This window comes from Hyperoodon ampullatus (assembly GCF_949752795.1).
Source record: "Hyperoodon ampullatus genome assembly, chromosome: 11".
NCBI lineage: Eukaryota > Metazoa > Chordata > Mammalia > Artiodactyla > Ziphiidae > Hyperoodon > Hyperoodon ampullatus.
This window is the reverse complement of record NC_136924.1, coordinates 57,312,036-57,339,117: the sequence shown is the minus strand read 5'-3', so window position 1 is coordinate 57,339,117 and position 27,082 is coordinate 57,312,036. Positions and strand designations below refer to the sequence as shown.

Genomic DNA, 27,082 nt, shown 5'->3' with positions numbered 1-27,082 from the left:
GCAGATTTCCTTTCCCGCCTGGATCACCGCTGAAGACTTGCGTCAGTGTGTCTGACAGAATTCTGTCTACCCTTGTACCGGGAGCTCCACCGGGAGAGGGATGTGCCTTTGGGACTTTCTCGGGTGTCCCCAGCGCCTAGCCCAATGCCCAGGCACAGAGTAGACGCTCGATATGTATCTGCTGAATGAATGCACCAATCAATGAACGCCTTTGGACACCTCCAAGCCGATCACAGGTCTGGGATTCATCCTGTTGGCCCAGTGTGAATGCTGCCTTCTTGGGGAAGCCCTCCAGGGAAGCCCACGGTTTAGACGTCATATCGCATTCTCCACTGCCCATCTCCAGGGCTCTCGGTCCTCCCCCGAACCCACCCCACTCGGAGTGGCATTAGTGCAGGGCGGTGGACTTGCTGGGCTGTGTGTGTCCCACCCTCTGCATCCCGGGCAGGCGCAGCCAACTGTTCACCTGGGGGCGGAGGGGCGGCGGAGAATGAAAGAGTGAGTCTACCAGGCTTAGGCTGAGAGGCCGAGGCAGTCCAGGGAGTGGGGGATCGAAGGCGGCTAGCGGACGGGGCGGGCCGGGCCGGCTGTCTTCCCCTTTGCCCTTCGACCCAGGAAGCCGCTCACACCCGGCGGACACGCTCGGCCGCCCTATTGCTCAGTCCCGGCCCCCCCTCCTCGGGGACTGCTCCTCACCCTGCTCGGCCTCCACCCCCACCCCAACTTCCCGCTCCAACGGCCCGGGAGAGGCGGGAGCGGGCCTGAGAGTGGCGCAATGACACTCCACACCAAGGGTCATTTGCTCTTTTTCCCCCCTCTGTGGCTAATTTATTTTAGAGCCTGGGGAGGAGAGGGGCGGGGCCGGGCCGGGCGGGTAGAGAGGAGGGGCCGGGCGAGCCCAGGGGAGGTGGGGGCGGGGCGGGGGCGAGGAGGGGAGGGCGGGGAAGCAGCCGGGGTGGAGAGGGCCGGGGAAGGGGCGGGAGTTGGGGGGAAGGGAGGGGCACGAGGGGAGGGGAGGAGCAGGGAAAGGGGAGGGGAGCAAAGGCCTGCGAGGGAGGGCGCTGGGGGCGGGCGAGGGGAGGCGGGGGTGGGGGTGGGGGTCCTGCCTACGGGGGGAGCCGGGGCGGCCCCTTGTCCAGCCACCCCCACTGCCCAGTCCCGCTCCCGCCCGCGGCGGCCGCAGCAGCCGCAGCAGTAGCGGCTCCAGGATGGTGAGCGCCGCTGACCCCCAGCCCCGTCCTGTCGCCCCCGGCCCGCGCCCCAGCCCCGGGGCCGGACGCCCCCCCAGGCCGCGCACACTCACCTAGGACCCGGCCGGGATGCCGAGGTACGGGGCCGCGGGCCCGGCGGGGGCAGGCACGGGAGCGCGCGGGCGGGCCGGGGTCAGGGGGTGGTGACCGTTCGGTCGGGGTGTCCGGAGCTTTGTCCGCGGGCACGGGGCAGTGCGAGGGCCGGAGAGGGCGGGGGCTGCGGGGCGCGGGGTTCAACGAGGCGGGGGTCGAAGGGCAAGGCCAGCGAGAGACCCCGGCGGGTGCGTGGGAGCCGAGGGTCACTTCCCGGGGGGAGGAGGCGGGCAGGGAAGGGGCTCTCCTCTCCGCAGCCGACGGGCACCCTCTTCGCCGCCCCCTTTGGTGCGGAGGCTGCAGCAGTAGCGAGCAGTAGGCTCTGGGGGGAGCCTGCGGGATTGGGGGTGGGGAACCAGAATTTGAGGGTTCGGGTCCCAGAAGGATCCAGTGTCCGGAGCCCGAGGGCTGGCCCGAGGCCCCTCCCACTCCGTCAGGTCTTTGTCCAGCGGCCCCTGTGTGTGAGGGAGGGGGGTGGGGACTGGGTTCCAGGCCTGGAGATTCCCCAGCATCGTGACGGGGCAGTGACAGGAGACTGAGGCCACTTCGGGCCCTGCGGGTCCTGCGTCTCTCACGCCCAACCCCTGCCTTTCTTCTCTTCTGGCCCGGGAGAGCATAGCCCCCATCTCAGAGTCAGGGTGTTGTAGGAAGCAACTTACCTTCACCCGTGCGCTACAGGCTGCGAGGGTGACCCTCTGAGCTCCCGGCCCTCTCTGCCGAGAGCCCTTTAAACTTCCCCACTCCAAGAGCCCTCTCTTGGTCTGTCTACACAGAGATTCCCTTGCTAAGGAACCCGCTCGATAGAGGGTCCTCCGCTAGGGTTGGGCACACAGTAGGTGCCCAGCAAATGTAGGCCCCCTTCTCGGCCCCTGGGCGGAGGAGGCCTGGGAAGGGGTCTGCGCGGGGGCGAGTGTAAGTGGCCTGGAGTCTGCGTCCAGAGGCAGCCAGGAGCCCAGAGCGCAGCGGTGGGTGGACGGGTGGGTGGGCTGTTAAAGGGACGGTCACTAAATCAGGATTAGGCCGTGGGGCTGTCAGGCTGCCAGGCCCTGTCTCCATGGATACCTAATTTGGAGGAGAATAGAGGACGGAAGAATGTTTGTGTTGTCGTCCGCGCGGGCTGCCGCGGCTGAGCGGACTCCAGCCCTCGGCCAGGCAGCGAGGAATGGGGATCCGTTTCGAAGCCCACTCTGGGCTTCCGCGGGGCGGGAGAACTTCTTGGTTCTCGGGGCCCAGAGCCTTCCCTGTGGAGTCTCTGGAGTGGGCCAGGTGATGCAGTGGTCCAAAGAACTCTGACCCTGCACAGGGGAGCCCCAGACCCTTCCAGAGTCCAACCTGAACCCCTGTGCATCGTCCTGGAAGCGGCCGGGCTGGGGTTCCTCAGAGCCCCCATCCCGGAGCTCCTAGCCGGGAGCAAGCGCCGTCCTCCGCTGCGCTGTGACCCCGGAGGACGGACGCGCTGCGCGGCTCGTGGCTGAGCGCCGCGGGGACCCAGCCGCACGCCGGTACCCGGCGGCCGCCGGAGCGGCGGGGCAGGGGGCGGGACGAGACTTAACTGGGGTGGGCGAGAAAGGGGCGGGGCCTGCCGGCCAGCTTCGCTCCACCGGGTGACAGGCCTCGTAAATCCCCCTCTCCCGTATTTAACGCCATTTCATTTATTTCCACTTGATTCCACTGGTGTCCTCAGCAACCACCCCTGTAAGGAGCGACCCTCGTGCCCTCCCTGTAATATCTTCTCGGGGGAAAGCCCTCTTGCGCCAAAGGGAATTAGCTCTGTGGGGCAGCGGAGTTGCTCCGGGGGAGGCCCAATAACCCCCGCTTTTCAGGGGGACCCCCGTCTCCTCAGGAGAAGAAGAGGAGGGCTGAGAGACACAGGGAGGAGTTTGACTTCCGAGGGCCTGCAGGATTTTCGGGCTGTGGTGTAAGGGTGGGCTGGGCTGGGCTGAGGATCCCATGAGTGGACAATTCCACTGCGCCGACTGGAGCGGGGCAGGAGAGGGACCAAACCGGAGTGTGTTGTCCTCAGAGCCCTTTCCTGCCTTCCTTCTGGTCATCCATGGCCACAGCTTTTTATGGAGCAAGAATCCCCTCCCCTCCCCTCCCCTGCCTGGGCTGCAGCTTTATTGCTGAGACCTCAGACTCTCTCCACGCAATTTCACGCCTCTCTGCCTTTGCTCTGGCTGTTCCCTCAGCCAAATGCTTTCCCATTGTCCCTGTCTCTCCACAACCTCCTCATTCTTCAAGGCCCGACTCGGATGCCACGCTTCCTCCATATACCGTCTCCAGAGCCCGCAGCTCTTGTCACTTGCTCCTCCTTACATGTTCTCCTAACCCTGCACCTGTGCCTCCTGTCAGCCTCTGAGGCTGAGTCCACACTAAGCTTTTCCTCCTGGAGGACAGGGGTGGAGCATATACTTCCCCGCGCCCCGTCCCCACTGGGGACACCTGGCACCTTGTGGGTGCTCCATAAATATTTGTTGGCTGAATAAAAGGGCTTTTGTAAGGGCAGCCTACAAAGCATGGCATCTGAACACTTCCAGGCAAATAACTCTGTGCTCCTGGGTGGGGGGAGACCCCTGGGTGGGTCTCTTCCTCCTCCTCATTTGCTGACCCTCCCCCATCCCCAAGTCCGGGGAGGACTTTGCCCCTTCCTTTCCCCACAGACCAGCATTCTTTCCCTGCCATTATCATCCTGTTAAACAGAGAGGCCAGTCAGGATCCATATGGATCACATTAACAATTGCTTATTATCTGGGCCAAGACTGCCCCCACTCTCCACCCCCAGCTCCTACTGCTGCAGTTGCTGGACCCTTAGGAGCCCAGCCTTCCCGCCTCCCCCTCCCCCCACCTCTGTCAGCCAGGGATCGCAGGGGACAGGCTGGTCTCCCTTGCTCTCCCTATGCCTTCTAGCAGAAGTTTGCTTCTTCTTGACTTGGCTGGCTGCTAATGACTCCTCTACCCGATTTAATGAAAGCCAGGTTCTTTGTGGGAGCATGGCTCAGTGAGGTTCCAGGGCCGCCGTGGAGAGAGGTGGACCTGAGGCCGGGTACACCTGTGGTCCACAACACCAAGAACCTCTGCCTTCCCGTGGACAGAGGCTGTGGGCTGGGGTAAGCCCCACTAGGCCGACCGTGGGGTATACTGGTGCCTTCTGCCATCTCAGCCCTGGGCTGGCCCTGCTCCCTTTTTGGAGCTGGCAGGCTAGTGAGGAAGAGCAAGGCAGGAGAGACCCTACAAGGCTATGTGGGTCCCAAGCCTTATGCTGCAGTCAAAGAAGCAAGAAATCTTAGAGTTTTCCAGAGTGGCTGCTGAGGTTGGCCTTGAAGGATGAGGAGTGGAGTTTATGTTTAAATGCATGTAGCCCAAGAATACTAGGAATGGGAGGGGTCTTCAAGATTACCCAGTCCTGGGTCCATAACTTTTTTTTTTATTTACAGACCCCTCAAAAGCCATCCCCAGAAAAATGCATGTCCATCACTCGATACTAGACTTGGCCTTCTGCTTTAGAGGGTTCTTGGACCCCGTGACACCCATGGGAACCCTACATCAAGAAACCCTCACCCCAATCCAGACCCCCCTGAAGTGCTGAGAGCAGAGTGGGGCCTGCAGCCCAGCACTCCTGCCCTCCACTTGGTGCTGTGTCCATGGAAGGTGGACAGGATGAGCCAAGAGACCAGGGGTATCGGACGGAGCTGCTGGGCCAGCCTTTGAGTGGGAAAGGTTCACACTGCCTGGGTCGGGGTATGGGCTAGTCACCTCTGATTGTGTCACCTGGAGAGAGGAGGTCCAGGGGTTGTTTTGTTTTAGGACCCACGCATCCCCAGGAACAAGGGCGAGTGGCAAGAGAGTCTAGCTCTTCTCTGAGCACTCTCTTAAGCGACTTGATGAACCATAGCTAATATTTACTTACATAGTGCTTATTAAATATTCTATGTCTCATCTGAGAAATGGGACTAATCATGGTGCCCTCCTCATAAGCATTACCGTGAGGATTAAATGAGGCAGGAGCCAGAAGCCCTGAGTCCCAGTCTTGAAGGACTGTGGGCCTGGGAGGGCCTGGTCAGAAATGCAGGGGACAGTGCTCAGGGCTATACAGATCTTCCTTGACTTACGATGGGGTTATGTCCTGATAAAACCATCGTAAGTTAAAATTATTGTAAGTCAAAAACACATTTAATACACCTAGCCTACTGATCATCATAGCTTAGCCCAGCCTACCTTACAGGTGACCGGAAAACTTCCGTTAGCTCACAGTTGGGCAAAATCATCAAACACAAAGCGTATTTTATAATAAAGTGTTCAATATCTCATGTAAGTTATTGAAGACTGTACCAAAAGTGAAAAACAGAATGGTTTAATGGGTGCAAAATGGTTGTTTTGTATCAGTTGTTTACCCTCGTGATGGCATGGCTAGCCGACTGGGAGCTGCGGCTCACTGCCACTGCCCAGCATCACGAGAGAGGATCGTACTGCATATTGATCGCTAGCCTGGGAAAAGATCAACATTCACAATTCAAAGTACAGTTTCTACTGAATGCGTATTGCACCATTGTAAAGTCAGAAAGTTGTAAGTCAAACCATCGTGAGTTGGGACATCTGTGACTGCTGTTGATGTTGACGTTTTCCTGCTTGGGCCAGCCAAGGAGAAGGGATTGCAGTGGGAGCCATCCAGGTGCCTGGCTCTCTTTTCCTTTAGTACGGAGGCGTGGACAGTCAGCCTTTGCAATTCACCTTGGGGGCTGGTGGTGGGGTGGGGTGTTCTCAGTGAATGGTAGCGTTAGGCAGTGGCCTCGGACCAACCTCCGTAGGCCCCGATCCCAATTTATGATGACCAATCATGCCCCCCACCCGAGGGGCCAAGCCCTGGGCTGCAATGACCTTGCCACTAATCATGTCTAATTGCCCTGGACAAGTCACATACTCTGTTTGTGTCTCTAAGTCTTCATCTGCAAAATGGGGGTAAGGACACTAGTGAGTGAGTTCATAGGTGATAGAGGTGTTGGTTTCACATAGTGTGTCCTTTGTCTCTGAAGTACATGCCTACCTCTGGTGACCCACTTGGTGATTCAGTACCCACTGCAGAGAACCAACTCCCAACGTAGGAGCAAGGAGAAAAAGGGGACACGTGTGTGAAAGTTCTGGCCCGGGGCAGGGCTTGCCCAGGCCATCTTTGAAGCTCTCTCAAAGTAGAGTCAGGGCAGTAGGGGGTGCTCAGGAGGTAGGTGAGAGGGGAGCCAGCGTGGCTACCTCTGGAATCCGGGAGGTGGAAGCTGCCTCCCCCCTGCCTCCCCTCACTGCCTGGCAGATTCAAGCCACCTGATCCCCTGCCCAGTGCTGGAATTAATCAGTCGGGGATGGATGGGAAGATGTGGCAAAGAGGCTGCATTTTATGCTAACAAACCTCGGTGGAGCACCTGCTGGGTCCTGGTACTGTGCCAGGTCCTGGGTGTATCTCAGCCAGGTTCCAGACGGTGCCCAGGGCTGGGATTCCTGGGCCCCTGAGACTCCCCCCACACACCCCGGGCACCTACATACCAGCCCCTGAGTGGGGCTTTCCTGCCTCGGATCTTCCGTAACAACCCTCGGCTTCCCATGTGGCCTGGAAGGAGCAGATCCCATCCTTAGCCCTGGCGCTGTTTGCTTTGCTGCAGGCACCCACGTGAAGCACTGCTACACTCACCTCACACTCAGCAGGGCCCTGAGCCAGGCCCAGATACTTTATCTGGGCAGGCTTTCATCCAACAAGCATTATTTCTGATGTGGTCCCACTTTCCAGGAGCTTACAAGACAGTCAAGGACCAGTGAATAGGCAAAAGGACAGGCTAAGCTTTCAGAACCGCTCTCCTTGTTTTCCCTGCGTAGGAGGGAGCCTCTGAAGGCGCTTGAGCTGGGGAGCGGTGGACAGGACCCAGGATGGGATGGAGAGGAGAGACTGGGAAAAGACCACTTCCTTCACAGCAAGGCCTTGCTTCTTTGGCAGAGTCCCGAGGAGACTTCTTTTTCCCGAGGGAGGCTGTTCATAGCTGACAGAGGCCCTAATTTGGGCTCTTCCTCTCCTCTCTGCAATTTTTCTGGGTCATCCCCACTTACATGTCTAATAGGCACTGCAAACCCAACAAGTCTAAAAACTGAACTCCTGACCACCCCACCCCGATGAGGCAGCTCCATCTTTTTGACAGTGGGAATTAGGAAACTGGGAATTAGTCACCTGCTGCTGACTGGCCTGTTGGGCCCTTGGATGCTTGAGAGTCTGGGGTGTTTTTTCTTCTTTCCAGGCCAGTGGGGAAAGAAAACTGGCGAGATTCGGGTTATACTGCAAAAGGACACCTTCCCCTGCCTCATATTCTTTCACATGTACCCGGTCTACCTGGAGGTTTCTGTTGGGGCAGAGGGGCTCCAGGGGGACTTTGGCCACCAGGGGGGATTGCCCCTCCCACCCAGCTCCTCAGAGAGACAGCGGTCATTGGTGGCCAGACGCTCACCCCTCTAGGAAGGGGCTCCTTTTCCAGGTGGCCTGTGTTCTATGTGGGATGGCCATTCTCCTGTTACCATCTTCCATACCGTAGCCCTCTTGGGTCAGAGTTTTGGGGTTTGAGCCCCTTATTGGGAAAGATGGAGCTGCCTCATTGGGGTGGGGTTGGTCAGGAGTTCAGTTTTTAGACTTGTTGAGTTTGCAGTGCCTATTAGACATGTAAGTGGGGATGACCCAGAAAAATTGCAGAGAGGAGAGGAAGAGCCCATCAACTTGCCCAAGAGTGCCCCTCCCTGTAGACAGCCTCTCATGTTGAATGCCTCTACTGATGGGGAGCTTATCACTTCCAGAGACAACCTACATGTTCTCAGACAGCTAACATTAAGCCAAAAATCTTTCATGGCAGATTCGCCTCATTCGAGGATGGGGTGGGGGGGAGCCGAGGGCCTGCACAGAGCTGCCACCCAGCACCATGTCCTAGCTTGGTGACTTCGACAAGTTAACTATGCCTCAGTTTCCTCCTCTGTAGCATGGGAGTAACAGTCATACTTCCTTCCTGGGGTTATTGTGAGGATTACATGAACTCATGTGCTTACAGCAGTGCTTGGCACATGTGCTTGGGTCCCAGACCGGAGCAGACAGGAGTTGCTGTGGTTGTTTGGGTTTTGCCTAGCACCATCCCCCCCCCATTTCTCTTTTCTGTTCCTGTGGCCCCACAGGTGTAGGGGGCCACCCCCTCGAGGACAGCCCTGCCCACTCACGCCCAGGTAGACCGGCCAGGCTGCATAGCTGGAGTTACTCAGCTCGGCTCCCCCAGGGCTGGGAAGGGGTAGGCGGGGGCAGAGGCAGCCGCCGGGGAAGCCTGGGTAGGCTGCCTGGGCCTGCTCCCTTACCTCTGCTCTGCTCTGCTCTGGCCCTGTGCGGGGTGTCTCTCACACACCCCTATGCACGGGGAGGGGGGTATATTTGGGGCCCGGGAACATAGGATCACACAGACTTTAAAGCTTAAGCCTTTTGGAGGTCACATGCCACCCAAACTGACTCAAGTCAACCTTGGATCCTAAGCTTGGCTGGGGGGAAGTGGGTGGGGTCTGAGAGGGGGCCTTTGTCTCTTGGGCTAAACACCCGTGATCCGTGATCCCGGAGGAGCTCATGAATAGAGTTGTATCCCAATGTCATTAATTCCCTTTGTAGCCCCGTGTATTGAATATTTAAAAAATTCTAACCCCTGCCCAGGTTTATTAAGGTATAAATGACAAAGTAGTCCCATGTATTATTTGTTTCTTAATTGAGGTATAATTGACATATAACATTAGTTTCAGGTGTACAACATAATGATTTGATTTTTGTATATAGTATGAAATGGTCACCCACAATAAGTCTAGCTAACATCTGTCACGATATATAGTTACACCTTTTTTTTCTCTTGTGTATTTTTATGTTATACACTGACAAATACTTTTGAGAACAGGCCACAGGTTTACTAGATTGCACAAGGGGCCTACGACTGAACACTGGTCAAGAGCCCTGACCTCCTCCCCCTCCCACAGCCATGCAGGGCCAAGTCCCAAGGGACGAAGGGCTCCAGATGCAGATCCACGAGGAGACAGGCTCTAGGAGGGTCTCACCCAGCCCCGGGGAGCAGGGCTGCCCGAGCTGGCCAGTAACCCCAGTGACCACAGCCTCCTCCGCCAGTGCCCGCTGCTGTCCCCACTCTGTGTTGAGAAGCCGAGCGCTCCCCAAGATTCCCAGGGACAGGAAAAGTGTGGCTCGGGATGAAGTTGGGTCTGGCCCGGCGGGTTCTCAAGAGGGGCCTGAAGGGGCATGTGACATTATCTGGGCATTTTCTAAGTTGGATAGAGGGCAGAGAGGGGGCAGGGCCCTGGGGCTCCTCCTTCTATTGGCAGAGGAGGAGTGGGTGAGAGGTGCTCTAGGACACAGGGCAGCAGGGCCAGGGGTCAGGCGGGACGTCCAGGGAAGCCGTGGTCTGGGACTCAGTTCCCCCCACAGTCCCACCCAGCAGTCGAGAGGGGCAGGACAGGGGCCTTACACTGCAGGGTGATGCCTCCATTCTGGGGCCCAGCTTGGAAACTGCCCTTCTCTCCTAGGGGTCTCTCAAGCGCATTGGATCCTTTTGGTGCCAGAGAGTCTCCCCGACCCCGCCTTTTTCAGGCTGAAGTGCCTGGCCAGCCCTCTTGGGAGCCAAGTCAGAGCCAGGCCTGGTGTCTTGCCCCAGCCCCTGGCTCCCTCCAGCCACTCTTCCTTCACTGCCCTCATGCCAGCCTGGGGGCATGCTGGGACATGCTGGTTCCCCCATTTCATACAGGAGGAAACAGAGAGGTTGAGACACTCGCCCCACATCTCAGAGGCTGACCCACTCCCTGCATCATCTGAGCCCTAGGAAGGAGGTGGGACTGTGACCTCCAGATGGACCCCTGGGCTTGCCAGGGTGGGCTCAGAGACCCCCAGCCCCATGTCAGTCTTCAGACACCTGCCTAACTGAAGTCACCAGTGAGTCCAGGCTGCATTTGAGGGTCCCTGGGAGCAGCCAGTGAAGGTGAGGAAAGAAGGAAGAAGGGAAGGAGAGTGTCCTGCTGTCCAATGGGTTCGCACCATAAACCCCTCCTAGCAGTCTGTTGGGGGGACTCAATGACGTCATGGAGATCGAGCTCCGGGCCCAGGAGGCAATGGCCTCTGGGAGATAGCAGCCTGACCCACCAAACCCTCCAGAAAGCATGGACATAGGGTGAGCCCTCCCTCCCTCCCTTTCTGTCCTGTCCCAGGGCCCAGCAGTTAAAGCCCCCACTCACCTGCTCCAACACAGCTCAGGTAGTGAGAAGAGGGCATAGTAGGGTGGGCTGTGCTGCCCTTAACGCAGTTACCAGCCCCGAAGACTCGCTTTACTTGGCCTTGATGAAAATTCTACTTGCTCAGTAGGGCCACTCTCAAGCAGGCACGGAGAGAAGCCAATCAGCTTTGCTAACCTTTATTGAGGGCCGAGTGGCTGATAGCCCAGAACCTCCCAGAGCTGTAGGTAGTTTAAAAGAGGATGCCTGTTAACCAGAGTGGTTTTCTGTTACTGAAATTTCAGGCAGCCTAAATAAAGCAAACAAAATCGAGGGAGGTGGAGACAAATTGAGTTTTCTTTGGGGGAAGGGGTAAGGGTGATAACTAGGCCAGTTCTCTCTACCTGCTGTCTCCAGGGAGATAGATGAGTTGGGGATAGGAAACCCGTATTCCTTGCCCTGTGTTTCTGGATATCTTCCCAGCCTGCGGAAGGGGTGAGATTGTGTGGCTGGAAGGAGAGGGCTTAGAGCATCTCCCAGCAGCTACAGCCACCAGGATGAGGGTCAAGAGAAAACATGGAGGGGCTGTCGGAAAGAAGGGAGTGGGCAGGAGAGTAGGGCTTCAGAGCTGGAAAAGTGATTAGCAGCTCTGATGAGGCTGAAGTCAGCCCCGGCAGCCCTGGGGGAGCACGGGAGAGAAAAAGAGCTGTCATTCATAGAGGGCAGACCTGATGAGCCCCACCAAAGGCAGCCAGATCACAGTGGGTGCAGGCAGGTCTCCAAGCCCTGGGAATGGATGTGCCTCATGGGGGTTGGGGATGGGACTGAGTCTTCAGATAAAGCGTTGGCTGCCTGTGTCCTGGGTCTGGCACCCCAGGACCTTCTGCAAGAGAGGGGAAAGCCCAGGAGCCATGCCCAAGTTCCTAGGGGAGTAGCTGGGCCGTTTGATCAGTGAGTGTGTAAATTGGGATTTTATGGATCGCTTATTCACTGCTGGAGCTGGGGCCCCCAAATTCCTCTGTGCCCCAGAATGCTTAATTTAGTCCTGAGCTTTCCCCTGGGAGAGGAGGGAGGACAGCTCCCCACAGGCCCCCCCTCCCCTCCTGCTGTGTCTCCTCCCAAGGCCCCAGGCTTTGTCATTGCAGGTTGAGCGGTTCAAATGTGCTAATACACTCCCTGGGGGCCCGCTGGGCAGTGGGACTTACCCTTCAGTGCTGTGATTGGCTAGAAAGACCATGGGAGGGAGTTCATGGCGGCAGCTGGGAGTGTGTGTGTGTGTGTGTGTGTATGTGCGCACGCGCGAGCGCGCACACGCGCTGTGCGCCTGTTTGGGGGGGGGCTGTCCACCCTGCTCAGACCACTGGGCAGAGACAAAGGATCTTCATCTAGCCTGCAATGAGGATTAAGTCCAGAATAAGCCACGTCCCTACCTGGTCAAGCTGGTTAGGGAGCCCACCTGTCCATCTTTACATCCTCTTATTACCTCTTGACGTGGTGGGACTTATTCAACGTGCACTGAATGGATGGATGGACGAGTGACCACATGACTGACTGCATTTTTAACTGGGGTTGTGTCTGCCAGAATAATCCAGCATCTACAGATTCCTAAATCTCCCCCTAAGATTCCTAAGTACCCCCCCTTCTCTCACTGCTGACACAAGGGCGGGCATGAAGGACTGGCCAGGCCTCAGGGGACACAGCTGTGACCCCCAGACTCTGTTGCACTGGAGAGTGCTTTCACAGTGATCACGTTTTTCCCTGCTGGCCCCCATCTGTCCATGGGATTTGATGAGGATGAGGATGGTAGGCGGGGGGGGGGATGGGTGTTGAGCAGCTGATGGGGGAGGGAAGGAGGCACAGCCTGAAGGGCCAGATGACACACTGCCCTGTCCTACTGCCCTCTCCTCTTCAGCCTGCCCCTGCTCTGCTGGTGGCAGGCGGGACAGGCTGGGCTGGCGGGGAGTGGTGGGTTCGGCTCATCTGCCCTCCCTCCCTGGCTCCTGGGGAAGCTGGAGTCCTGAGGAACGGAATCCGAGTCCTAGGGATGTCTTACCGGGAGACCCTAAGAAGTGAGACTCCATTCAAGTTCAAGAGAAAGCGGCGGAGGCTCCAGCTGTAGTGGGAAGCACCCTGGCTGCAGAAGCAAGTCCTGGCTGGGATGAGAGCAGCACTGTCCCATGGAACTCTCTGCAGCGATGGGGATGCTCTGTGTCCGCGCCGACCATGCAGGTGCCACTACCGCATGTGACCAGTGAGAGCTTGGAGTGTGGCTAGTGCTGTCAAGGAAATTCCTTTAATTGAATTTCACTTTAATAATACATTTTTTATTTTAAAATAATTAATAAGTAATTATAAGTGATTTAATTTTAAATAATTAGTACATTTTAATGAATTTAAATAGCTCCCTGTGGCTAGCAGCTGCGATGTGGGCAGCACAGGATTAGAGGCTGTGTTCAGAGGTGGAAGCCAGGCTCTTGGGTGCAGATCCCTTCCTGCCTGTGTGACCTTAGGCGGGGTTCTTCGCAGCGTGCGGTGCCCCCTCCCCAGTCTGTCAGAGCCCCCCAGCCCCAGTGCGGGTGGGTGACCGAGTGGCCCTTAAGAGGTCCTGGCCAGTGAGGGGGCCCAATACCCAGGGACAGACCAACAGCCCAGGGTGGGAAAGGTGTGGCTGTATAGAGCTCTAGACTTTGAAGCATCCTAGAACTTCCTTGGGGGTGTCAGTCCTAGAAGGCTTCCTGGAAGAAGGGATGGGGAGCAGGCTTGGGCTGGTGCTGTGCCTGAGAGCCTAGCCCTGAGGGGGCCCTGTGTTTGGCACCCAGGCACCTTGGTCAAGGCTGAGATAGGGAGGGGCTGGCAGCATGGGCTGAGAATATCAGCTTCCCCTCTTACTAGCTGTTGTGACCTTGGGAGAATCACTCCCCCTTCTCTGAGCCTCCATTTCCTCTTCTGTAAAATGGGGAGAATATGTTTATCTATCAGGGAAGTCATGAGGATGAAACTGAATGGTAATTATTCAAGTTCTCTGCAAACACTAGAAGGCTGGGAGAAAGGGAAGTTTTATCCTCAAGGGTGCTCGGCCCCTGGCCTGGCCTCTCAAGACGACAACAGATGGTCACAGCTTGTCTGTGGCCCTGACCGCCGACACAAGCAGGGATTTCTGCACTCTCCCCTCCCCCCAGCGCGTGTGCACACACACAGCCCAGACGGGGGCTGCTTGGCCAGCCTCCTGCTGTTTGGCATTTGACATATGAGGAGTCCAGGGCCAGAGCACACCCCACGCCCCCTGCCACCCCCATCCCAGAGAGGAGCCAGACTGGCGGGGAGGCCTTACTACCTTGAAGAAGCAGGATCCCAAGGGCCCTGATCTCTTTACCATGTGTCCGGTGGCCTTTGATGGGAATTCCATTGCCCCTTTTGTCCTCTCCCAGAGGCCTGGCTGGGGGAAGAGAGGAGGAGGAAGATTTTGGGGGGAAAAAGAAAAAAAAAAAAGAAGGCCAGGTGGGGTCCCTGGGAGGTTGGGTGTCCTTCAGCTCCAGCCAGATCAGGGCTGGGTATTTCCTCTGGTGTTCACAGGCACGGATTCCCCTTCCAGGCAATCTCTCCCCACCGCCTCCACTCCTGAAGTAATTCCCTGGCTTTGCCTCTTGCCACCCTCAACAGCTCATGTGGGCTCAAATTTAGTCACCTGGATTTTTTTCTTTATTTGAACACAGAAGCACTTTCAAGCCTCTTTGCTCATCCATCCATCCATCCATCCATCCATCCATCCACTCTACAGAGTCTATTAAGAACTTACTGTGCACTAGGTACTGTCCTAGGTGCTTGGGATATGACAGTGAACAAAACCAAGTACCTGCTTTCATGTAACTTTCCAGTGGGTACAAGAAGATAAAGCAACAAGTAGGTCAGATTATGATGAGTGCTACAGAGGACATCAGGTTGGGGGGTCAGGGTCTGATGAGGTGACAGTTGAGCAGAGGCCTGGAGTGAGTGAAGGTGTGAGCCGTGCAGAGATCTGGGGAAAGAGTGTCTCAGGCACAGAGTGCAGCAAGGCCAGGGCCTCTGAGGTGGGAGCAAAGCCAGTGTGCGGGGAGCAGTGAGGAAGCCAGTGTGACTGGAGGGGAGGCGCCAGGGGACAGTGGCGGGAGGGGAGGCCTGGAGGTGAGGGGAAGCAGATCGGTGGGATGAGGTCGGCTACTAGGAGGACTCTGGCTTTTATTCCCAGTGAGATAGGAGCCTCTGGAAGCTTCTGGGCAGAAGAATGACATGCTCAGACATGTTTTCAAAGGTCCTGTGGCTACTGTGTTGTGACTAGAGAGTGGGGGACAAGAGTGGACATGGGGAGGGGAGAATGGGAGGCTGCTGCCGTCCTCTGGGTAAGAGATGTCGCCGGAGTGGTGAGAGGTGGCGGTAGTTTGGATAGATTTGGAAGCCGGGGCCAGTCTGATTTGCTGGTCCGAGGTGTGAAAGAGAGAAGTTAGAAGTGACCCCAAGGTTTCTGGCTTGAGCACCCAGAAGGGATAAGGCTGCCATTTCCTGAGGTGGGGAAGACCCAGGGTGGGAGTAGTGGGTGGTGGGTAGGTCGGGGGTGGGTGAGAAAGTCAGAAGTTTGATTTTGGACATGTCAATTGTGTCCATTAAACATTTAAGCGGGGAGGGGTCAGGAAGAAGGTTGACTATGCCAGTGGGGTGTGCATGGGGGGAGACTAGGCTGGAGAATCCTCAGTGTACAGCTGATGGTCAAGGCCGTGAGCCTGGATGGGGTCTCCAAGGAATGAATGTGGAGAGAAGGCTCCAAGGACGGAGCCCTGGGCTCAGCAAGGCTCAGAGGGGAGGGGTGAAAGGAGGGTCTGAAAGAGGTGGAGGAGGAGAGGGGGCGGGGCACCCAGTGAAGAAGCTTCAGGAAGGAGGGGGGATCGGCTGAGTCCAATGCCGCTGAGCTGAGGACTGGCCATCTGACTGACTGTCAGACTTAACAACGCGCACGCAGACAGCTGGAACGCTGGGTGTGAAAGCCTGGATGGAGGGCGTTCAAGAGAGAATGGGAGGGGAGGAATCGGAACTTGTAGTACAGGCATCTTTTAAACTCTTTCTTGTTTTTGTTTTGTTTTTGATTTTGGTAAAAAGCAAGCAGAGTGCAATAGGATGTAGTTGGAAGGGGATCAAGAGATCCTCTTGAGCTCCCCCGACCCCAAGATGGGAAAAGGAGCAGCCTGTTTGTGGGCTGATGAGGATGACCCAGTAGAGGGGGAAACTGATCCTGCAGGAGAGGGGAGACTTGAGGGAACACAGTCCCCGGGCATTGAAAGGGGATGGGATCCAGGCACAAGAGGAAGAACAGCCTGTGTTCTTATTGCCAGGAGGGACTTTCTCCAGCTCTCCCCAAAAGGCAAGGGGTCAGTTAGGGCTGGAGTGGCCAGGGAGGATGCATGAAGGAGGAAGGACCTGCCGTGAGCCTTGAAAGATGGGAAAGAGCTAGTTGGCAGAGGGAGAGCTTTCCAGTGAGTGGACCTGGGTGAGCAAAGCCCTGTAGGCTGGAATGAGCAGGGCTGTCTTCCAGGTTTCTTTTGGCTCCGACCATTCCCACCTCCTGGCATGTGACCCCTTCCTCATCTCCCTATGGCTCTCCCTTCCCCCTTCCGCAGCTCCAGTTCTCCACCATTTTTCCAGCCAAGGAGTAAGTTTAGGGACATGGAGGAGAGTGTTGAGATTTGCTGGGTGGACTCCTGCTCCCCTCCAGGGTCTGCTCCCCCATTTGTATCCTCGCCTTACCAGAGCCTGTGGAGGTGCGAAAACACTGGCCAGAAGGAGGAGGCCCTCTTTCTGACCTTGGGCAAGCAGGACCTCCTCCCTGGGACTCAGTTTTATCATCTGTAAATACTATCTACTTAGGTGGGGTGTTGGGTGGTGAGTGATGACATGGACGTGCCAGCACTCCCTGCTCAGCTCGGCTGCGAACACACCCCAGTGCTTTCCGTCTGCAGAGACCCATTTTAGGTGCCGCTCTGATTCCCCACCGAAAATAGGCTCCAAAGCCTCCCAACTGCCAGTATTAATTCTTTTCTTTTCTTTCCTGCTCTTTCATTCTTTCCTCCTCTTTCCTTCTCTTCCTTCCCTTCTTTCTTTCTTTTTCTTTCTCTCCATCCCTCTTCCTTTCTTTTCTCTTCTCTTCTTTCCTATGGCCATAACCACTTTCACCTCATCTTCCCTGTGAGATGGTAGAGTTGCAAGGAAGGGTTTGATCCAGTTTTGCCCCTGTGACAGCTGCTGCTCGGTGGCTGGCACTCTGAAGGTATATGAAAGTGTTTGCTGGCTGGACGGAAACAAGACAGTGAACCTGAAGGAAATGGGCTGCGGCCCTTGTGGCGCAGAGTTTTGTAGCTGCCTCTCTGGCCTCTTCTGGTTCATCCCCTAAACACTTATTGAGCCCTACCCATGCTAGGCCCTGTGTCTAGGGTGGGGTGCTGGGGGTCCAGCTGTGCTGGGGGAACAGCTTCCTAGATGGTGGGTGCAAGGCCTGAGGCAGGTGACCTGTCCTGTCCTCCAGAGGCTCCCAGGTGCCCTCTCTCTCCTCCTCTCTTGGAGTAACTGGGGGTTGGCACGAGGGGACAGGGCCCAGTGGATGGGGGAACTGTCCCCTTCAAGCTCTGTCAGGCAGCCAGAGACCCCCGGGGCATCAGTTGTGAGCGAGAGACAAAAAGCCTGGGACAAAAGGCCTGTGGGAGCCGTGGTGAATAGATTAATGAGATTTCCATACGAGGCCCAACAATAGGATTCTCCACTCCAGCCCCTTTGTCCCAGGCTGAGATAATGGAGCCCGAGGAGCTGGCCCAGGAGGGTGACATCGGCCCTTCTCCACCCAGGCCGGGAGCCACCACACAGCTGCCCCTCCTTCCTGCCCCCCCGCCCCAGCCCTGTGGGTCAGGGAATTCTGAACCAGAGAACCTCTGTGAGATGGGGAGGGCGTGTTAGGGGCCCCCTTAGGGAGTCGGAGGGGGGTGTTGACACTGCGTGGTTGGGGTCCCTTCCCACCTCAGCCTGTATAAAACTCATTTAAAGGGTTCCTAGTGAGAGCAAGTTTGCTGTCCATCATCTACACCATCTCATTTGACAGCTGAAGAAAGTGAGGCTTGGAGAGGTTAGGTGTCTTGCCCGTGCTCACGCAGGGACGGCTCAGGGTGTCTGCTGCCTCTTGATGCCAGAGTGAGGGTGGAGGCCTGTGTGAGGGAGAAACACACTCCTCCTGCGTGTCCCCCTTTCTCTCACACTGCTTCACTTCCAACACCAGACCTGTGGGTTTTCCACACACCAGCCAGTTCTGGGACACCAGCTGGGTGTCCTACACATTTAACTCAATTCTGACACAATCTACTGGAGGTAGCAGCAGCTCCCACGGGTTAAGGGCCCAGTCCTACAAGACTGCCCCCTTCAGAGACCAATCACGAGTCTGGGCTGTTACCTGTGCTTCTGACCAGTGGGGTGTAAATCAGAGGTTCCCACGACCCCCTCCTCCAGTTCGATTAATTTGCTAGAGTTGCTCACGGAGCTCAAGAAACCAGTTTACTCACTAGATTACTGGTTTATTATAAAAGGATTTAAGTCAGGAACAGCGGGATGGAAGAGATGCATGAGGCAGGTATATGGGAAGATGCATAGAGCTTCCTTGCCCTTTCCCAGCAGCCACCCTCCCAGCACCTCCACGTGTTCACCAACCCAGAAGCTCTCCCAACCCCGTCCTCTGGGGTTTTTGTGGAGGCCTCTTACACAGCCAACAGCGATTAAGCCGTTGGCCACTGGCGATGGAGCTCAATCTCCAGCCCCTCTCCTTTCCCTGGAAGGTGGGGTGGGGGGCGCTGAGAGTTCCAACCCTCTAATCGTGGCTGCTTCCCCTTGCAACCAGCCTTCATCCTTAGGTTTCCTAGGAGCTTTCCAAAAATCACCTCATTAACATAAACTCAGGTGTGGTTGAAAGGGACTTGTTAGGAATCACAGGACACCAATTTCATCTTTATTGCTCTGAAGCTATTTCAGGAACTCGGACAAGAGACCAAATATTATAATGAAAGATGCTCCCGTCACTCTTATGCTTAGGAAATTCCAAGGGTCTGGTGAGCTGTGAGTCAGGAACAGTGGATGAAGACTAAATATTGGGCTGGCCAAAAAGTTCGTTCGGGCCAACCCATATATATTTCTTATCGTAAATCACACTATCACAGCCTGTGTCAGACCTGATGCACGGAGTGTCCTGGGCCTGGTCCACGGGGATCGGAGAGGCCCACGAGGACTGAAATCAGTGCATTGAGTGCCTTGGCCATTTGTAAAGGCCCAATCACTTCCCTCTTTGATCCTGGAAGACTTCCTACAAATGAGGGGAGGGTTTTATAGAATTCTTTCCTCCCCCTCCATCCAGCAATTCTTTCTGTTACTATTTATTGACCACCTATGAGTTTGAAGGACTGCACTCTGTGTGTGGGGTCAAGTGGAGTTCCAGCCTCCAAGGGTCTGCAGAGAAAGAGCTGCTGCAGGAGCCTGACCTCCTTTGCTCCCCAAAGGGTGCAGTTTCAAAGAGTGGCGTTTTCTCCAGAGTCCCAGCCACCCCCAGCGAAGGCCACACACCCAAATAAGGAACTGTCTGCCCAGCCTAGGGGTGTGAGTGCTTATCAGATGGCAAGGTTGCTGGTGAAAGGGACAGCTCTACTTGGGCTGTTTTGCAGTGAGAGGGCACATATTCTTCTGCGTGTGGGACACAGTTAACTTGGGATCCCCCAGGGGGAGGTGCTTCCAACTGCAGGTTTGAAGGGTAAGCATACAGCACTTGAAGCACAGCCACATTCCCAGGTAAACACCGAAACACATTTCCTTAGGGCCAAGGAAACAAGCCTTCGTGGAGGCTGTGTCATGGCCTCAGGCTCTTCTCTCGTTGTGAGTACCAAGGGCTAGACCAGGGAGATAGTGCAGCCAAGAGGTCAGGGCCTGGGCCCTGTAGTTAGACTGCTGGGGTCTGAATCCTGCTCCCCTGGGTAACAGCTGTGTGACCTTAGGGATGTATTAATCTCTCTGTACCTCAGTCTCTTCATCTGCCAAATGGGGATGATGACAATAGTATTTCTCATTGGGCTGTTGTGAGGGCTACACAAGACAGTGCATAAAGCACAGAGAAGGAGCTGGCTTTGCCCCCAGTGGGGACAGAGAGGAAATGGCATAAGGACCAGTCTGTCATATCAGAGCTGGAACATTCTTCACACTCCCCCAACCCCAAGGGGAATTGACTTGTTCGGATTCACTCAGCAAGGTTGGGCCACTGCTCAGGTTCCTAATTGTACGATTTATCATTCTACTTTATATCTGACGCTGGACTGTGTACTTATGTTATCTTTTTAAATCCTCATGGCCATTCTGCAAGGCATATGTTATGCCCTTTAACAGATGGAGAAATTGAGCTTCAGTGGGGTTAGGCAGCCTGCTCAGGCTCACGCTGTAAGTGTTTGAGCCTGGATTCAAACCAGTCTCTCTGATTCAAAACCCATAACTTCCCGAGTCCCCCAGGCCTTCCATCATGTGTAGCTCGGCTGATGTAGGGACTGCAGTGTGCCCTATGAACCTGGGAAGGAGGTGGGCTCTCTCTCCAGGGGAGATCCCTCCAGCTCCTGGCTAGCAGGCCCCACCTCCCCATGGGAGAGGAGAGGGCTGTAACTGGCCTGAGAGCGAGGGCAGGGACACAGCATGCTCTACCCTGCTGTCACTGCCGGCAGAGAGTGATGCCTGAGGGAAGAATGAAGAAGGGCAAGAGAGATGGGCTGGTAGTTAGTGGGGGACTTAGGGTGAAGGAAGTCTTTTTGAAAATGGGAAAGAATTAAGCTTGCTGTGGGGATGAAGCCAGGCCATGGTAGTGGGGAAGAGTAGTTCATTCATGGGGCAAGATCCCAGCCTGGGCCGGATGGGGTCATGGGTTGGGGTGGAGGGACCCTCAGGCCTCCTGGCCTGCAAAATGGATGCAGATGGAGATAAAGGTGAAAACAGAAGGCCAGAGGTGAGGGAGACGTGCCCCTGGCGAAAATGGAAGAGAACGGCCTGGAGCCCTGGAGCGGAAGGCCAGTGTCTGAGGGGATTGAGGGTAGAGACAATCTCACAGTGGGTGGGATGAGCTGTGGTGGACAAGGGCCCCTTTGGGCAGGGGCTAGGAGAGCCTGGAAGGGGCTAAGCCCGGAGCAGATGAGATAGACGGGTGTGGAGCTGGGAGGACAGGCTTGGAGGGCCAGAGGTAGTGGGTTCCTGGAGTCCACAATGGCTGAGGTGGAGGGGTTCAATGCGGGCCAGGGCCTGAGTGCTCGGTCTGGAGAGTGGGGGCCTGAGTGAAGACTGCTGCAGGCCAGGGCAGGAGCCGGCTGAGGGACAGGGAGGACGCTGCAGGACAGCCACAGGGAGGAGCAGCAGATCTGGCAGTGGGCGCGGGAAATGTGTGTGAATAAGTCCACACCCAGAGCCTTCCTCGCTGTGTCTATGTATCTCCTTCTGGGAGGGGCCACCCTTTTCCCCCAGCATGCCCAGTTTAATAAGTTCAGGGAAAGTGCTCTCATCAAGTTCAAATCTCTTTTCCCTATATTAAGGAACAAAAGCTCCTTATATCTATATTCACAGATAATAGTGAATTAAAAAAAGACAGGTTTGGGGGGCTACGTCATAACACAATTTTTGCATTTGTATGACTCTGATGTTACCACATATGACCCTGCAAGCAGAACCACTTGGGATTTCTGATATCCCAGGACATTACCCCTTTGACAATAGGTAAAGCCTCTGTTCTTCGGAGACCCCTCAGTAGGAGCTGCATATCTGCATCCCTCAGACCTCACCCTCAGTTCTGCTGTCTCTGTTCTCTCTTGCCATTGGTGGCCAGGATCACCTCTCAGATGGAGGCGAAACAAACCTAAGAACTCCTCTTTTAAACATTTAGTATCTGTGGCTCATGCCTTCCCTAGGGCAGCGGGGATGAGAGTAGTTTTATTTTCAAAGACTGTCCTCACCCACTGACATCAGGTTACAGCCATAAGAGGTGATACAGTCAGGCTGCTGCAAGTAAGGGCAACTGTGGAGAGCCTGAGAAGCGGTCTGATTACTTTCAGCCTCTTCTTCTACCACTCCCCCCATATACCCACTTGCAAGGCTCCAGGGACCCAACAGTTCTTGGTGCTCCCTCTAGGCTTACGGCATATGGTTATGTAGGTTGTGCACTGCACAGGAGCCCTGCTTCTAAAGGGGCACAGTTCACATCATAGACGCGGTAGATTTGTAGATTTATTATGATGATTTTCCAGAAGGTGGCAGTAAGGCATCTTGAAGGAGGGAAGAGGGCATATGAACTATTCCAGCCCTGGCTTTCTCAACGCACTGTGCTCTGCATCTTTGAAGGGGCTGGAACCCTCTAGCCGGTCTGGTCAGTTTTGGTCTCTCACCCTTCAAGGTCCAGCAAAGATACCCCTCCCTGGTGAGGCCTTCTCAACCAGGCATGGCACATTCCCCCGAGCCCTAGAGCTCTGGGCACACACCTCTTTTTTCCCACCTCATAAAGGATGTTGTCTGTCTCCTCCACCTGGTTGAACTATCATATTCACCTTTCAACCTGCCCCCATGCGCAGAGCAGCTCTTAATATGTGCTCAATAGAATTTTTTTAAATTAATTAATTAATTAATTTATAGCTGCATTGGGTCTTCGTTGCTGCACGCAGGCTTTCTCTAGTTACAGCGAGTGGGGGCTACTCTTCGTTGCAGTGCGTGGGCTTCTCATTGCGGTGGCTTCTCTTGTTGTGGAGCACGGCCTCTAGGGCACGCGGGCTTCAGTAGTTGTGGCACGCAGACTCAGTAGTTGTGGCGCACAGGCTTAGTTGCTCCGCGGCATGTGGGATCTTCCCGGACCAGGGCTCGAACCCGTGTCCCCTGCGTTGGCAGGCAGATTCTTAACCACTGTGCCACCAGGGAAGTCCCTCGATAAAATTTTGTTGAAGAAAGAATATTGAACCTGTAAGGTTAACTTGTCTTATCAAACGCTTAGGTTTGAAAAATAATCATCAGCAAAAATCTTCTCTGGCATGTCATGGGCCCATTTAGTCTTTGAGATGTTATCCTCAGATCAGGCCAACCAATTGGAGCCATATGCCTGGAAAGTGCTGTTCCCCAGGCCTTGAATCCCTTTTACCAGTGTGGCCCACGCCTGGACTGGTGCTGAGGGACAGTGTACAAAACAGCCGTGTTAACACTTCTGCCGTGTTTACGGCACGGCCACTGAAGAGGCCACTTTTATTACATCTCACAGGTCGGCTTACTGAGGTCCATGAAAAAAAGTTCCATGATCTCTATGCCAGGAACATTTTTGCTTCTTTTGAGTATGATGGTGTTTTTTTTTTTACTTTGCAAGATGAGTTATTTGATTCCTGGGAAGCTCAGAGACAAATGTGTGACCCACTTTCTATGATGTGCACTAACTTCGCACTGCTGTGAACTAACTTTGTCCCATCTTCTCTAGAAGACATATATGTCTTTTCTAAACAAACTTTTTGTACTGTGGTGTAACATTCTGTGAACGAGGCAGGTGGCAGCACCTGCTCTTTGCACGCAGTCGTCATGGGGAGAATTGGGTCTGGAACCCAGGTGCTTTAACTTCATCAGGTAGAGACTAAAAGAAACCAAGTAGAAAGGAAGTGAATGCTTCTGGGTCAGCCTCTGGGGTTTCCCAGGGATGATATGGTGCTGCCACTGACACTGGCATCCCTCACTTCAGGCCCAAAGGGAGCCCTGGAGCCTCAGGGAAGGCTAAGGTGAACAGAGCACTTAGGACTGTCACACTGCTGGGCCACCGCTAGGCCAGGGGCCTTTACACAACCCCAGTGACTCTGTAGTGCCTAGCACATGGTGGGTGTGCCGCAAATATCTGTTACTGAATGAGCCCCACCTGGCTTTGACTATGCCCAGGGCTGGGGGCGGGGGAAGGGGGACTACCCATTGCCTGACCCTTCACTACAATAGGTCTAAAAGTAAGGACCACGTGTCCTAGAGGGCAGGGCTGGAGGGGCCAGGACAAAACAATAGTCGTTACCTAGAAGGTGAAGTTAGGGCCAAACATGTCATTTTCAGATCCATCTTGGATCTGCGGAAAGTATTTTCAGATAACTTAATTGTGGAACGTGAGGGGCAAGTCAAATATGGTATTTTTGGTGCCAGAAGACGGCCTGGGGAGGGTGGAACGGTGTGGGTGGATGCCAGAAAACCAGCCTGTCCCAAGCTAAGGTTTAAGAAGGTCGGCCTGTGGCTGGCAGTTGACGGGTTCTCAGAGGCTCTGCAGGGTCTCACTAGGTTCTTCTCTCTCTTGCCTGAAGCTCTGTCGAAGATGCACTGGACACCAGAACACGCCCAGCCCCTCAACCAGTGGCCAGAGCAGCACCTGGACGTCTCCTCCACCACCCCGTCGCCGGCCCACAAGTTGGAGTTGCCCCCCGGGGGTCGCCAGCGCTGCCATTATGCTTGGGCACACGACGACATCTCTGCCCTCACTGCCTCCAACCTCCTCAAGCGCTACGCAGAGAAGTACTCGGGGGTCCTGGACTCGCCTTACGAGCGCCCCACCCTGGGCGGCTACGGCGACGCCGCCTTTCTCAACGGCGCCAAGGGGGACCCCGAGCCCTGGCCGGGGCCGGAGACCCCCTACCCCTTGGCCTCGCTCCACGAGGGCCTCCCGGGAACCAAGTCGGGCACTGGGGTCGGCTCCGGGGGCCTCGGGGGTTCCCCGGTTGTAGCCGGTAACCTACCTGAAACCCTCTACGCCGGCAACGCGTGCGGGGGCCCGTCGGCGGCGCCCGAGTACGCGGCGGGCTACGGCGGGGGATACCTGGCGCCCGGTTACTGTACGCAGACCGGCGCCGCGCTGCCCGCGCCGCCCCCGGCCGCGCTCCTGCAGCCCCCGCCCCCGCCGGGCTATGGCCCCTCTGGGCCTCTGTACAACTACCCAGCGGGGGGCTACGCCGCGCAGCCGGGCTATGGGACCCTCCCACCGCCTCCCACCCCGCCCCCGGCCCCCTACCTCACCTCGGGCTTGGCGGCGCCCACGCCCTTGCCCACGCCCGCCCCTTCCCGGCCACAGCCCTCCTCCTACGGCTTCCAGGGGGCCTCGGAGGCCGGGGTGTCGCTGAAGCGCAAGGCGGCCGACGAAGGCGCCGAGGGCCGCTACCGCAAGTACGCCTACGAGCCCGCCAAGGCCCCGGCGGCCGACGGCGCCTCCTACCCCGCCGCGGACAACGGCGAGTGTCGGGGCAACGGGTTCCGGGCGAAGCCGCCGGGAGCGGCGGAGGAGGCATCAGGCAAGTACGGTGGCGGCGTCCCCCTCAAGGTCCTGGGCTCCCCCGTCTACGGCCCGCAACTCGAGCCCTTTGAGAAGTTTCCGGAGCGATCCCCGGCGCCGGTTCCCCGCGGGGGCTTCGCGGTGCCGTCGGGGGAGCCTCCCAAAGGTGTGGACCCGGGGGCCCTGGAGCTGGTGACCAGCAAAATGGTGGACTGCGGGCCGCCGGTGCAGTGGGCGGACGTGGCGGGCCAGGGCGAGCTCAAGGCGGCGCTGGAGGAGGAGCTGGTGTGGCCCCTGCTGAGGCCGCCCGCCTACCCCGGCAGCCCGCGCCCGCCGCGGACCGTGCTGCTCTTTGGGCCGCGGGGCGCCGGCAAAGCACTGCTGGGCCGCTGCCTCGCCACGCAGCTGGGCGCCACGCTGCTGCGCCTGCGCGGAGCCACGCTGGCCGCGCCGGGCTCTGCGGAGGGCACGCGCCTCCTCCAGGCCGCCTTCGCGGCTGCGCGCTGCCGCCCGCCCGCGGTGCTGCTTATAAGCGAGCTGGACGCGCTGCTGTCGGCTCGGGAGGACGGCGCGACCGCCGCGGGCGCGCTGCAGGCGCCGCTCCTGGCCTGCCTGGACGGCAGCTGCGGGGCGGTAGCCGACGGCGTGCTGGTCGTGGGCACCACCTCGCGGCCCGCGGCCCTGGACGAGGCGACTCGCCGGCGCTTCGCTCTCCGCTTCTACGTGACGCTTCCCGACGGCCCGGCCCGCGGGCAGATCCTGCAGCGGGCGCTGGCCCAGCAGGGCTGCGCGCTGAGCGAGCGGGAGCTGGCGGCCGTGGTGCAGGGCACCCAGGGCTTCTCCGGGGGCGAGTTGGGGCAGCTGTGCCAGCAGGCGGCGGCCGGGGCGGGCCTCCCGGGGCTGCAGCGCCCCCTTTCCTACAAGGACTTGGAGGCGGCGCTGGCCAAGGTGGGTCCTAGGGCCTCGCCCAAGGAGCTGGACTCGTTCGTGGAGTGGGACAAAATGTACGGCTTCGGACACTGAAGGCGCTCCGTGAGGCCGCGGGAGCCGCCGCCCCCTCCCCGCCCCTCCGTTCGGGAGGGACGTCTTTAACCCCACCGTGCTGGGGGGTGCGGAGTGAGGGATATGGGGTGGGAGAGAGAAGGGGGCTGCCGGTGGATATTTTTTTTTCGTGGGAAGGAAAATGCTTCTGCTAGGCAGATAGATGCCGTATGCGCTGTGTACTCAGGTTTTTCCTATTTATTGTGGACGGGAAGCTCGCCATCTCCGCCCCGCGGACGGCCGGCCCGGGGCCGAAGGAACTCCTGCTTTCTCGCCACAATCCTTTTGTCTCCTTGCTTTCTGAATGGCTCCCTCCCCCACCTCCACTTCCCCCTTTCTCTGCGTTCGCGTAGTTTTCTTTCCCCGTCGCTTTGTCACTGACCATACGCCCCCCACCCCCCCCCCGCGGCCCTGGCCCTCTTTCTCTTTTGCTCCTCCCTCCCCTGTCTCTCCATCTATCACTCTCTGTGCTTCTGTCTCCATCCCTTGCTCTCCAGCCTCTCTCGTCTCTTGGTCCCTCTCCCTGCCTTCTGTCCCTCACATTCAAAGACTGCAATGTCCCTTTCAGGAGATCTGGAGGTCTAGGCGCTGAAGAGGAGGGATAGGGAGTCCCTTCCCACCCCGTATCCATCACCCAGCTGAAACCTTGGGTCTGTGGGAGTCAAGAAAAAAAAAAAAAAGAAAAAAACACCCAAAAAGGGTTTTTTGTTGTTGTTTGTTTTTGAGGGGGGAAATCCCAGAAATGTAGCTTGTTTAATATTTTAGGCCTCTTATTTTTGTAAGATGTGTAGAATTTGCTGTTTTTCTTTTTCTTTTGACAACTCAGGAAGAAACTGACCTCAGAAAGAATGTTAGATTTTGGCTGCTCTCCTGTGTGTGTCCCCACCCACCCCTTCACCCCCAGGGAAGCAAGTTCTCCCAGAAGACTCAGAAAGTGAGACCTTTCTGAGTGGGGAAGGGGAGAGGAAGACCCAGAGGCCACACTTAAACCCCTGTGCTTCTTGGGACAGAAGCAGAATGTATTGCTAGGGCTTCCTGCTCAGGCCCAAGGTTGTAGGTGGGGGTGAGGGGGATTGGGTTGCGGAATTTGGGAGGAGGTAGGTCTTGTTCCCTT

General features: G+C 56.8%; 1 protein-coding gene across 1 annotated transcript; it reads left to right on the top strand.

Annotated features, from left to right (window-relative positions):
- Window positions 1–1,675: 1,675 nt before the first annotated feature.
- FIGNL2 (fidgetin like 2) lies at window positions 1,676–25,950 on the top strand (the record flags this gene model as incomplete). Its single annotated transcript, XM_079715710.1, has 2 exons — window positions 1,676–1,800; window positions 23,969–25,950. Exon 2 carries the CDS (start codon window positions 23,980–23,982, stop codon window positions 25,948–25,950), a length of 1,971 nt encoding a protein of 656 aa, XP_079571836.1. The 5' UTR covers window positions 1,676–1,800; window positions 23,969–23,979.
- Between the last annotated feature and the right edge of the window lie 1,132 nt (window positions 25,951–27,082).